The following is a 13,140-nucleotide window of genomic DNA, read 5'->3' as shown; positions in this document are numbered from 1 at the left end:
ACAAATGACTCGTGTTCTTGCAGCCTTTAAAATGCTCAGCACTGTCAAAAGTAGGTAACTGTATAGTACTGAAAGCGCTCCCAGGACAGAAAGCTTTTTTCTAAATGATTATTAAATGATTAGTTAATTTAGAAATAACTCAGATTCTGAGTAGTTTTTGCTTTACTGCAGATGAGTTCAAAATAACATCCACACACCGAGTGACCACTAAAAGGCTGCACTGTTCTTTATTTGCACATTTATTTGTACGTGTGTGCTCAGCACTAGCTTGGAGAAGGGTTTCCAGCGTGGATGGAAATGGAGTATTAGAGTCTACTTCAAAATTGACTTAACCAAAAACTCGCCCCCTCGCTTCCTTCATTACCTGGGAGCTGACCACAGCTGACCAGACTGATGACCCGAGGCTGGGAGTCCAGCAGCAGTTTTTACACTTTTCTCCTACAGCAAGTGGCAACGGCAGCTTTTGTAGCTGATGACTTCCTACAGTGCCCCGCTGTGAGCAGGGAGCTGAATCTCTTTGTAAACACATACGTGTGGAAGTGAAGGTCCGATTAAACGGTAAATAAGAAGTCAGTCACACCTCCACAGAAACAAAAAGGAAAAAAGGGAAAGAAAAAGGCCAAACCAAGGAAGGATGGGAAAGCCTGCCTGCCCACCAGGACGCCACCCGGCAGTCCCCCAGTGGAGCGCCAGCAAGGCGTGCACCGTGGGCCCAGCGTGAACGTCCACTCTAATGTGGACGGGGCATCCCAGGCGGCTCAAAACCAGGGCCAGGGACCAAACCTCCTGAGTCCGCCAGCACGGGCCCTGCTGCGCCTTCCCCATTTTCACCCCGAACGTGAATGGGAGACGCAGCAAGGCCTGGGGCACAGTGGCGCCCATAACCGGAGCCCCGGGTGCGGGACCTCAGCAGCCCACGTCCAGGAGGTTCTGTTTTCTTCTCTGACTGAACCTTGACAGAAGGTATATTAACTAAGGTGTAAGATATATTATAATAATAATAGAATGTAACAATGCCAAGCCACTTGGAATACAAGCCAGAAAACAAATGGAATGTTTACATGGATTATCAGTGCAACAGGCCTTTGCTTCTCAACTACCTTTAATACACGTGTAGACTGCTTCACAGGATAGACTGACGCCCAAAGTATCATTTACCAAAATTCTCTGTAAAGCAAATCTCGTCCCCTCTAATTTTCCCCAAGGGAAAATAATACAAGTTAAGTCAAACACTTTGTATTTTAAAAAGGCCAACAGGAGGGCCCGCGAGGCACTGAGAGAAGGGGGCTGGCTGGCCGCTGTCCTGGCCCCCTGCCATCCCTGCGGCAGCACAGCGAACCGCGGGTCTTCTCCCTCCACACGCCCCCAGAACCGACTGCCTGCCCACCCACCACCCTCTCACTGAGTACCCCTGTAGTTACGGGGGCCATGCAGCAGGGGTGTGTTCACTCCCACACGGCCCCACGAAAGGCCACAGCCCGAAATGCAGGTCCTGCCGGATTCTTTCCTCGGGACTAAGTGTTCTCGGAAACGTGTCTCCGAGCGGGTCAGTGTGGCTTCACCGTGGTGCATGCAGCACTCACCTGCGCACCTGCGTCAGTAGGGTCTCCTCTCTCCTTTAATAGCTGTTCCCACTAGAAAAAACTGTCGACACCATTTCTAGCTACTCAGGGGAATGAGAAACAGGACTCAAAGAACCACACGAATGAAAACATCAGGCCACACATGAACACACATTAGTCGGGCACATACCTGAGTATCCCCAGAGAAGCTGCTGTGCTAGAATAAAATGAAATCTCTTCTTAGAAAAAGACAGAATTGTCACAAGTTTCACATGACAGCTACAGGAATTACTCTGTATCTTAAAGTAACACTGTTTTGTTTAACACTGTTTGTCTCATTGCATCATTATGTAAAACAAAAGCTAGAAACAAAACCCCAAACATAGCAGATGATACATTTAAGATTTAAAGAGGCGCTGCAAGGCGAACTACAGCCACAGCACGTGAAGGCGGGCATCTCATCAGAAAGAGGGCCCAGAGGGCGGGCACGTGCAGTTCGGGCGTGGGAGTCACACCCCAGCAGCAGAAACGAAGCCGTCCCACGAGCTCCCAGCGGGCTCTTGGCCAGGCTGCTGTGGCCAGATACTGCGATACTCTGGGCAGGAACTAAGGGAAGGCAGACTTTAAAGGGTTCGGACCATGTCCACAAAGAAAGCCTACAATGACTCCATCGCTTCGGCTTTACAGTAAAGAAAGGGAGAGTGTGTCATTCGCCACCACGCACCTCTGGTGACCACCACCCTCACACTCACCAAAGGGCCGCTCCATGGGCGTCTGCCCCGTCCTCTGCCCACAGCGAGCCACTCCTGCGATGGAGCCCAGCTCCCTACAGGTCAGCGAGACACCTGTGTGTCCCGGTGCCGTTGACTACACCTGCCAGCGTGCACAGAGACCATGGGCCTCACCAAGGGAATTCCCACCCCTCATCTCAACACCCTTTCAGTCACTTCAGACGCATTTTACCAGTCACTCAATACCGACCAAGTGCTAGAGAGGTGAACTACACAGAGTGGACCCGGTCTCTGCCTGACAGTCTCATGAAAAGGCAGGTACAGACGGGCCCTGGTGACGGAGTACACAGGTGCGAGAGCGCGTGTACGGGGAGCTCAGCGCTGTCAGCACACACACGGGCTGTGTGTGGTGGGTGTGGGCAGCGAGGCGGAGGGGATGATGGCAGGGCGGCTCTCGGCGCCTTCCGGCTCTGCACCGTCACATCACCCCCGCCTGCTCCTCGGTGCCTGGCGCGTGGAGGAGATTCAAGCAGATGCTCACCGAAGAGTCCTGGCCGTGAAACAGAAGCAGCCAGGAGACCCCATGTAACAAACACGGAGGGAAGTTTTAAATGTGCACAGCGCCTGGGTACCACCTATCAGGCTTTCCTACCCTTTGTCTGATTTGACTGCTTCCTCCCTATTCACTTCCTCCGAAACCCATCTACCTGCTCTCCCAACTATTCCCCGACTCCTGCCTGTCACCCTTTACTCCGGTAACTCCATACAGAAATAATCCAGCCCCGGAAATAGGAAACAAACAAACCAGAGTCACGGTTCCCACTCCGCACCACAAGCAAGTCATTTAAGCCCTTCAAACTCCTGCAGTCGCACCGTCTCCATCTCTCAAATGGAGGAGATAAAACAGGCTCCATTACGTCATGACTGTGAAGAGCACATAAGGGAAGATACTTGAAAAAGAAACACTAAGCCCTGGCTGGTGTGGCTCAGTGGATTGATTGCCAGCCCCCAAACCAAAGAGTCTCTGGTTCAATTCCCAGTCGAGGTACATGGTCCGTAGTCAGGGGTGCGAGAGAGGTAAGCACACATTGATGTTTCTCTCTCTCCCTCCCTCCCTTCCCCTCTCTTTAAAAGGAAATAAATAAATCCTTTAAAAAGAAGGAGAAAAAGAAATACTAAACCACAGGCACGACACCAGAGATCTGCCTTTTCACCGTGTTCCTGGGCCCCCAGTGCCATCACAGAAGCACCACTGTGTGAACCAAGCTTGTCAACAGGCACGGACAGGGATACGGTAAAATGACAGACCGCCGTTCTCAGGACCACTCTCAGGACCACGCAGCCTGGCGCAGCAGAAGCAGGATCCGAACGGGGGAAGAGGATTAGGGGGCTGCGTGCTGGGCTCCTGGGGAGAAACTGCCCGCGGGGGCAGGAGGGTGGGAGGGAGGGACGGAGTGGGCTGAGGGTGAAAAGAGGGACAGAAGTCAACAAGGTGAAGTGGGGAATGGAAAGCAAAAGGAACAGCTTGTATAAAAAATACAGATTTAGAAAACTTTCATTTGGGTTTAAAAAAATTACCGAGCACCGCCCTTAGAGCAGGCCCTGAGCTCCACGGAGGGAGGGGCAAGCCCACAGGCTCCGCTCCCGCTCCCCGGAGGCTGCTGGAGCCCCGCAGGGCTCGGGACAACAGCAGAGGACAGAGAGGGGGTTGCAGCCAGGGGGTCGCAGCCAGCGGGCCCGCAAGGATGCGCCGCGGCTGGCTCTCCTCACCAACTCCGACGTAGGGAAGGGAAAGCCAGGGTCGTTGTGGGGTCCCCATCAGCCCTTACATTATAATGCTGCCAAAACATTAAAACCTTTCATGATGATCGTTTTTGTCCAGAAAAAAAATTACTTTTTCTGGAACTAAGGGTATAAAAATGGTACGGAAGATGCTTAGGAGGTGGTTACCCATCACTCAATTATAGCCAAATAAAAATACTAAAAAGGACTACTAATGGTCATTAAGAATGGTAGCTGAACATTTAAACTGAGGTAAAAATAAGTGATCGTGAACACGATTTCTGGAAGACCCAAGCCACACATTGTGGGGGACAACGAAAGCAGTGAAGACACCCGGTCTAGTGTAATGGCCCAGAGAAAATTAACCAAGCACCAAAGACAAAATGCAGCGTGTATGGTCTAATCCCCAAACTGAGAATCAGAATCCAAAGGACATGAAGGAACGAAGATGTGCAAATCGAAAAGACGCTCTGTGAAGGTGTCACATCACCTGAGCTAATGCACAAATTTGAACTCACCCTAAAAATGCAACAGGTGCCCCCGGCCACCTGAGGCTAGAAAAGCAAGGTGTGGCCACGCCCTGCGTGAGCCCTTGTGTGGAGAGTGCAATGACCAGCTGCACTCGCCGATGCTGGGAGACTTGGGCCATGGTGGCCCCTGAGTGGGTGGGACCAAAAGAAGCACGAGAGGGGTTGCTGGGTGTTGGCAAACTCCTGGCTTCGATGTAGGTGTTTTTGGTTTACCAAGCTTGGTTAAGCTTGCATTTATGATACGTACACTTTTCTGCAGGCATATTTTATTTCAGTGTGAAGCTTTTGTACCAGAATATAACAATGAGTTTGAAAAGTAAAGATTTCTAAAACTCTGGAGCAAACCATGGCAGGGTTGGACTCCCAAGGAGGCCACTCTGAAGGTGGCAGTGCCCACCAATGTCACAGCTATGACCTCACAGTTGCAGATTCCGTGTGGTCAACGGCACTCGCGTACTTGCTCTCCTTCGGACTCACTCTGGCTCTGCACTTATTTGTCTCCCCATTCCCATCCTTTCGCTAATATCTCAGTGAATTGAGATGTGCAGTTATTACTTTTCCTTCTGTCATTAACCTTGAAAAGAATATAGCATATGCCATAAAAGACACATCACAACAAATATGCTTTATAACCTCAACCAGTGGGGCAAATCCAGAATTTTTCAGGCTAATATCTAACTTAGAGAAAGTTTAGGCAATAACAGTCTTACGAGGGAAAGGATGCCAACAAAAGCTGCACGAGAATGTCCCACTTACAGCCACGTGATTTTCCCCCGAAGCATTCGGTCTTTCCCTAGAGTTCTCAGGAACACGTGCCCTTCGGTGAGACCCACGGATCCCTTTCCTGACATGGTGGTGGAGCTCATTTCACCGTCTGCATTTCCCCAAAGCGACCCAGCGCAGCCACTCAAAACCGAGGGCTGCTACGGGCAACAGAGCAAGGCTCGGGGGGACCTGAGCTGGGGGCCGGCAGGAGCTGCAGACCCCAAAGTCCACCTCGTCCTCTCCTCACCTGTGCAGCCTAAGACAGCAGCTGCCCTCTCTGCCCACTCGCTACAAGGGGGGGCCCAGGGGCTCAGAGGAGGAGACAATGAGGATGCAGGGCAGGCAAAGCCCTGTGCAGCTGTAAGAAATGGTTTCCACAAATGTGCACCGCCACACTGGGACAGGAGAGGTGCTTAAGGATCAGTGCAACTTTGGGTGCTCTTGGGTGCCAGAACCCAGGACTGAAACATCTTAAAATATAACAATTAGATTCAGCTGAACCATATGAAATTGTTGACTAACAGGTCTAAAATGGAAAACTATTGGCAATTTCAAATTGGGTTCAACTTAACAGAAAACTTTAAAAAAATTACATTTTAATAGATAGGTTTATTTTAAAAAGTTAAAAAAACCAACAAACTGCCCCAGCTGGGCAGCTTGGTTTGGCGGAGCAATGTCCAAACCGAAAAGTTGAGGGTTCGATCCCCAGTCAAGGCACATATAAAAGGCAACTAGTCAATGCTTCTCTTTCATATCAGTGTTTCTCTTTCTCTTTCTCTCCCTTCCCCTCTTTCTAAATATCATATCTTTGGGTGAAAATTAAAAAAACAAACAATTATAATACCTCGAGTTTGGGCAGCTTCCTTTAAAGCAGCTAGAAGGTGAGGCTTCAAGTTGTCCAAAATAAATCTTCCTTCCAGACCAGGGAAAAGAGACCTAAACGGTGAAAGGACAACAGCAATTACTATCTCTAACACCATTTGACACCAGTCAGGGCATGCGTCCAATCATAGGACCCAGTCAGGGCATGTGTCCAATCATAAGACACCAGTCAGGGCATGTGTCCAATCACAAGACACCAGTCAGGGCATGCGTCCAATCACAGGCAGCACTTTCTGACCAGGCATCACTGCGCCTTTGCTTTAAACCACGAGGGTACCATGCACCTCATGTGAATCCAGAAATAAGTCTAAATCTCTCAGAATAAAGTTAATCTTATTTTCTGAAATGTCAATATGCATCCTTAGTTATAAAGAATTATTTAATACTCATTTCCCCCCAAACCCGATTGCCTGGATAACTTTTTAACTGACAAACACCTGGATGTTTTTTTCATTTTAGGGTGTAAAAATGTATCCATTCACATTTTAACAGAGTATTACGCTCAGCACAAGCCTTCCTTGAGATAAAATCTACCCTGATCACCGCACGGTCCAGTACAGGGCTCGACACGTTGCCAGGGGCTGGGGCGTCCCTAAGCGTGAACGCGCATTTTGAAAGCGTGTTCCATACCTTGGGTAGTCTTCTGAGGAAATATAAACAACATCTTGATCTGATACGGAGGAGGAGAAAGGGACAAATTTTCCGTTCTGCAGCGGCAGCAGCTCCAGGCCGAGCAGCTCGCTGTAGGCCTGGTCCGAAAGCACGAATTCCAGGAGGTGGAGCCTCTCCTCCGCGCTGCCCTGGGGCGCGCACTTCCTCAGCACCTGCCGCACCCACGCGGGCGTCACCTTCTGCACGGGCTGCTCCGGGGCCGCGGCCAGCCGCAGGGCCTCCGTCAGATGCTCGGGCACCTTCACGACCTGCTGCCCCGCGCTGCAGAGGTAGCGGAGCACCGCCCCGGTGCGCTCCAATCCCTCGTCCAGGTCGGAGAAGCGCGCCTGCTCCGGCCGCACCCAGCGGCCGCCGAGGGAGTGCACCACGGGATGTGGGAGCAGCTCGCGGAACAGGGGCCCCAGCGCTGGCTGCCAGTGCGCCCTCACTCTGCCTGCGTCCGGCCAGAGCTTGTAGATGGTGTCCACCGACAGGGGCGAGCTGGCGCTCCCGCGCGACTCCAGGCGGCCGATGGAATCCAAGATCAGGGTGGCATAGGCTTTCGGGACCACGTTCACGACCAGCAGCTCGTTCCACAAGGCGGCCGGATCTCGCCACTGGTCCAGCTCTCGCCACTTGATGCTCCTGCGATTGTCCGTCAGGCCGAAGAACCCGCTGATGTGAACAGGGAGGCCGGTTTTACTCTCCTCGCCCGGTGGCAAGGGAAGAAAACAAAATGCTTTTCCTGAGAAATCAGACGTTGCTCCTGTTTCATCATCTCCGCTGGATAAACACAGCGCTATTCCAATGGTCGGGACGAACTTCAATTCGTCAGCTAAAGAATCGAGTTTACTGCTAACCCCTCGCCCGCCCACACTGTTGCACACCAGCCACGACGTCTTCTGTGTGTCCTGCGCACTCGCATCCTCCAAAGCTATGTTCATGTGATACGTCACACAGGTTATGCTGTTGTTTGGGATCTTCTTACAATAGTTACTTATAGCCGCTCCCAGCAGCTTGACCGCATCCGGCCGCTCCTGAGTCAGGGCCTCATCCTCGCTGGCCGTCACTCTGAACACCAGCCTCTCTGTCCCGTCGGCCTCGCGGACGTGCAGCGACACGTCCTGCACGCTCCGCAGGAAGAGCAGCACCGTGTCTGCGTCTGCCCGGAAGGACTCGAACAGCTCCAGGACCTTCTGCTTGTTGTAGAGGTTACTGCTCAGCTGGGAAGGCTGCAGGCGAAGGGGGAACCGGAACAGCGTCCCCGGGAAATTGCCCTTTACAAACGTGTCCTTGGTGCTTCCAAAAATGCCGATGAATGGCGCAAACTGGTCTGAAAGTTCACTGATTTCTTTGCTGTCACCTTTGAGATTCCAGCATTGACCTGATTCGTGTGGACCGAAAAGTGTCTGATGAGGGTCTAACATTCCGATCTGGTCACCACTAAAAATACAAGGAACATCTGTAAAACAAATTCAAGTCATGGTCAGTTCTGAAATTCAATGGACAAGTACAATCACAATGCATCATTATACCAAAATATTTCACATGCAAAACAGTAAGCCATGAAATGACTCCAAAACAGATTTATCTCAGAAAAACCCTAATAAATAAAAGCCCCGGTTGGAAGATATAATTCTTACGTGAGGGATAACGATTTCTCATTCGATGCAATGAGCACAAGGCATAGAGACTTTACACAATTATTGTGAAAACCTGAGACACATCTTCACTTACCAAACAATGAGAATGTGAACAGAGGAACTGGGCGTGGTCACTCAGCCCCACAGCCACGGGAACCAACTCCACGGAACAAGAGCAGGTGCCCTGAAGGCGGAGGGGCAGAGAGATGCCACCATGGGCGACGCCAGTGCTGGTCCTCTGTGTGCACCTGCCCTAGGGGAGCCTGGACCAGCTCCCATTCCCCTGCTTCTCCCAGCGGGTGCGCTGGCAGCTGGGAGCAGCTCACCTCCAGGAGACAAGGCTGGTGCGTCTGGGGGCCTGCGTTTTGTACAGCACGGGCCTGCATCCGCACCAGCCCTATGCCTGTTCTTCAGCCAAAAACCAAGTGGTATTTCAACATTTGAAGAGAAATGGGCGTGTCGGAAGTGCTGTGTTATGAGTCTTCTGCATGTGCCTTTAAGGACTTCCTGAGGGTGATTTTTTTATGTACAATTTTTATGCTAGAATGGAAAGCTCTTTTGAAGTGCCGTTGACATACAGTATTGTATTAGTGTCGGGTGTATGACATAGTGGGATTTCACATTTACATGTCTTAAAAGTGGTCACCACAAAAGTCCCCACCCATCTGCCATCGCATAGAGTTCCTGCGACATTATTCCCTACGTCGTACTTTACATCCCTGCGACTTATTTATAACTGCAAATTTATACCTCTTAATCCCTTTAACCTTTTTGCCCATACTCTCCCCACCACCCAACTTTCCAGCAATTAACAGTTTTTCTGTGTCTGTGGGTAGTTTGTTTTGCTTGTTCACTTCTTTACATTTGTAGATTCCACCCCTAAGTGAAATGACAAAGTACTTGTCTCTCTCTGACTCGTTTCACTGAGCATAATACCCTCCAGGTCCATCCATGTTGTCACAAATGGCATGGTTTGTTTTTCACGGCTGAGTAATATTCCAGGCTGCACGCACACGGTTCAATAACCTGGCTACTGCACATGACGCTGCAAGCAAGCACAGGGGTGCAGGTATCTTTTGGAATTGTCTCATTTTCTTCAGACACACCCCCAAGAGTGGAATTGCTGGGTTTGTATCCTGTTATAGCCTTTGTTCTGAAGTCTATTTTGTCTGATGTAAGTACTGCTACCCCTGACTCTCTCCTTTTTTCCATTTCCGTTTTCATGAAATATCTTTCCGCCCTTCCGCTTTCAGTATCTGTGTGTCTTTCGGTCTGGAGTCTGTCGCAGGCTCTCTATGCAGGGCTCTCTCTCTCTCTCTAATCCATTCAGTCACCCTGTGTTTTCAGTGGAGCACTGAGTGTATTCACATTTGAAGTGATTACTGACAGGTATGTGCTTATTGCCATTTTAATTGTTTTCATACTAGATTTGTAAGTGGTTGGTCTACCACCTTTCTATATGTTTGCCTTTACCAGTGAGATTTTTCACATACTTTCTTATTTCTAGTTTTTACATTTTCTTTTCCACTTAAAGAATTCCCATTAACATTTCTTGTAAGGCTGGTTTAGTGGTGATGAACTCCTTTAGCTTTTGCTTGTGTGAGAAAATCTTGATCTCTCCTTCCATTCTGAATGGTAACCTTGCTGGGGACAGCATTCTTGATTGTATGTTTTTTTTTCCCTTTCATCACGTTGAATATATCATGCCACTCCCTTCTGGCCTGCAAGTTCCTGTTGAAAAGTCCATTGGTAGTCTTATGGGCATACCCGTGTACGTAGCTAGTGGTTTATTTACTGGTGCCCTTAAGATTCCCTATTTATCTTTAAATGACTTGATCATACTGTGTCTTGGTGTGGGTCTCTTTGGGTTCATGCTGTTTGGGACGCTCTGCTTCCCAGACTTGGGTGTGTTTCCTTTGCCAGGTTAGGAGTTTTCAGCCAATACGTCTTCAAATGGGCCTCCCGCCCCTCTCTCTTTCTCCTCCTCTGGGACTCCTCTATCTGAACATTAGTACGTTTGATGTTGTCCCAAAGGCCCCTTGCGCTGTCTTTAGTCTTTTGCATTCTTCTTTCTGATTTTCCAACTGGGTGATTTCCACTGTTCTGTTTTCCTGACTGGCGATCAATTCTTCTGTGTCACCTGATTGGCTGTTGACTCCCTCCAGTGGCTTTTTTTCAATTGTTATATTCTTCTGTTCTGATAGATCCTTTTCTATCGTTTCTATCTTTGTTGAAGTTCTCACTGGGTCTATCCACTGTCTGGAGAGTAGAATGAGCATCTTTGTGACTGTTACTTTGAACGCTTCATCTAGCAGACAGCTTACCTCAGTTTCATTGAGTTCTTTTTCTGGGGTTTTGTCCTGTTTTTTTGTTTGTTTGTTTGTTTGTTTGGAACATGTTCTTTTCTATCCTCATATTGCCTGTTTGTTTCTATGTATTGTATTAGGTAGGTCAGCTAAATCTCCTGGTCTCAAAAAAGTGGCCTTATTTGGAAGTTTAAAAAGTGTCCTGTGGGGTCCTTATTTAGGTGGCCCCCTTGTCACCAGAGCCAGGTGCTCTGGGGGGTGGACTAGTGTGGCCTCCTGTTGTGGCTGGACCACAACTTTATGGACACACTGGCTGTGAGTCCAGGCCACAACTGCTGCGGGCTCGCCTGTGTGCAGGGCAAGCCTGGGAGGCAGCTGGCTGCAAGGCCCAGCCCCGCAGCGGCGACCCTCTGCTGTGCGCTGGTGCCGACTGAGGCCGTCCACTTGGTGGCCACTTGGTGTGGCAGGAAAGAAGCACTTTGGAGGGGTGCTGCCCTGGGTATGTCCTCAGGGAAATGCCAGCATGGGGTGAACAGTGTCACCAAGAATAACACGGTGTCAGGTATGGCGCCCGCCGGTATCAGACCAGCCAGGTTATGGAAGGGGGGGAAAGATGGCACCCACCACCACATCTGACACAAGAGCAAGTTCCGAAATCCCTGTCCCTCCAGCCCACATCCTAAAATCAGTCAATGCATCACCTTCACCGTGGCAGAACTCAGAGAGAGCATAGCCTGGGCTTCCTAGAGCCCTTTGGTTCTTCTCCCAGATGTAAGCCTCGCTGGTTTTCAAAGCCCGATGTTATGAGGGCCCCAGTTCCTGCTTCAGGTCAAGCAGGCTGGGGCTCAGACCCTTCGCTCTGTGGGGGTAACCGCTGCAGCTGTGACATCCCTCCCACTCGTGAGTCACTGCAGAGAAGTGGGGAGTAGGGAGGACCTGGCCAGGCTTAGTCTCTACCCCTCCTACCCGTTTCAATGTGGCTTTTACTTTGTATCTGCAGTTGTCGCAGATCTGTTCTGCTAGTACTCAGGTGGCTCGGAGACAGCTGTTCTGGACGTAGTTGCAGTTTTGGAGTCCATGAGACGAGGTGAGCTCAGGACCTTCCTACTCCGCCACCTTGAGCCCAAAGCCAGCAGCCTTGCTCTTGAATGCCGACTTAGCTTTTGTGAAAAGTCATCCCTCATGGTGGGTGCACTGTGCCTGTAGGCAACATGTCCCAGGGTGGGACGGGGGGGGGTGATCCTCGAGCGCTGACCACAGCACCTAACCTGTGCAGATGCAGCTCTGGTCATCCCACCTTTCACACTGTTTGTGGGCGTCCACTGCGGCCCCACGAGCCCGACCACCGGCTCCGAGGCTCTCAGGTAATTTAAGCAGAAAAGGTTCCATTCGCCAAGCCCGCTGCGACCCCGATCACAAACGTGGTTTGTGGCGCTCCCACCACAGACTGTGCACACCTCCCATCACTAAGACGACACCAGGGAGATGCCCGATGGATGTAAAGCATGCGCCTCAACCCACACGAACCCTCAGATCAGAGAACGGCGCTCGCATGGCCACCAGCTGGACACTGCCGAGCACTGCCCTCCGCCTTGCACAGCTGTCTCCAGCTCGGGCCAGTCACCAAGGTGCCCCCAGGACTTTAAAACGGCCCTGAGGTGTACTTTGCAAACAGTTGAATACATGAATGTCAATATTCATGTACAATAGTTATATATCATAATTTATAAGTTAATAATTTGTTATATAAATAATCTTACTTAATACAACATTATACAATATATCATCGTGTAACTGCAATACGGAAAAACAGGCTTACTAAACTGGGCTACCAGGAGGGTGACCCTACTCCCACGCACCCAGGGCAGTCCCAATTTAGGCCACTTGTCCGAGGAGAACAGAGTCCCTGCGTGTCCCAGTTCGGATGACACGTTACATCACCCCCCGGGTATGGCTACGGCTCTGCCGCTCAACCTCTCCTTCTCCTGCAAGTGCAAAATGCAGAACAGTTTGAACCTGAACTCTAACAAAGGCCAATTCCATAACAACTTTTAATCACAAAGTGTGGTAAATACTAAGGGCTTTGATTCGGAAAGAACAGCATGCATGTGCTTCCCGAGATGTCCACACCGAGTCACACATATTTCCTACTTCAGCTCTGAAATGGAAACCTCATATTCTTCCTGATTCAAAACATGATTTCAAAGTGATCTTTAAAATACTCGTCAGTTTAAGAGCAAATCTGTATGAGAAAAATGTGGAGAAACCAGAATCACCTCAAAGATCTT

At 50.1% G+C, this 13,140-nt stretch overlaps 1 protein-coding gene across 4 annotated transcripts in view; it reads right to left on the bottom strand.

The window, feature by feature from the left end:
* The window catches only part of SACS (sacsin molecular chaperone), a 65,771-nt gene that overhangs the window by 14,430 nt on the left and 38,201 nt on the right, over positions 1 to 13,140 (bottom strand). For 2 of the 4 annotated variants that reach the window (XM_053665545.1, XM_053665546.1), the window contains 3 exons: positions 6,883 to 8,365; positions 6,215 to 6,306; positions 1,753 to 1,779 (listed from right to left, as the gene is read on the bottom strand). In XM_053665545.1, coding sequence (XP_053521520.1) covers positions 1,753 to 1,779; positions 6,215 to 6,306; positions 6,883 to 8,365 — 1,602 coding nt within the window. The remainder of the gene's footprint in view (positions 1 to 1,752; positions 1,780 to 6,214; positions 6,307 to 6,882; positions 8,366 to 13,140) is intronic. The other 2 variants (XM_053665547.1, XM_037129432.2) reach the window with 2 other exon arrangements.

Source organism: Artibeus jamaicensis, unplaced genomic scaffold (genome assembly GCF_021234435.1).
Source record: "Artibeus jamaicensis isolate MK-2021 breed Jamaican fruit bat unplaced genomic scaffold, CSHL_Jam_final contig_415, whole genome shotgun sequence".
Taxonomy (NCBI): domain Eukaryota; kingdom Metazoa; phylum Chordata; class Mammalia; order Chiroptera; family Phyllostomidae; genus Artibeus; species Artibeus jamaicensis.
Note: the sequence above shows the minus strand (reverse complement) of the source record. Positions and strands in the feature narration are given on the sequence as shown.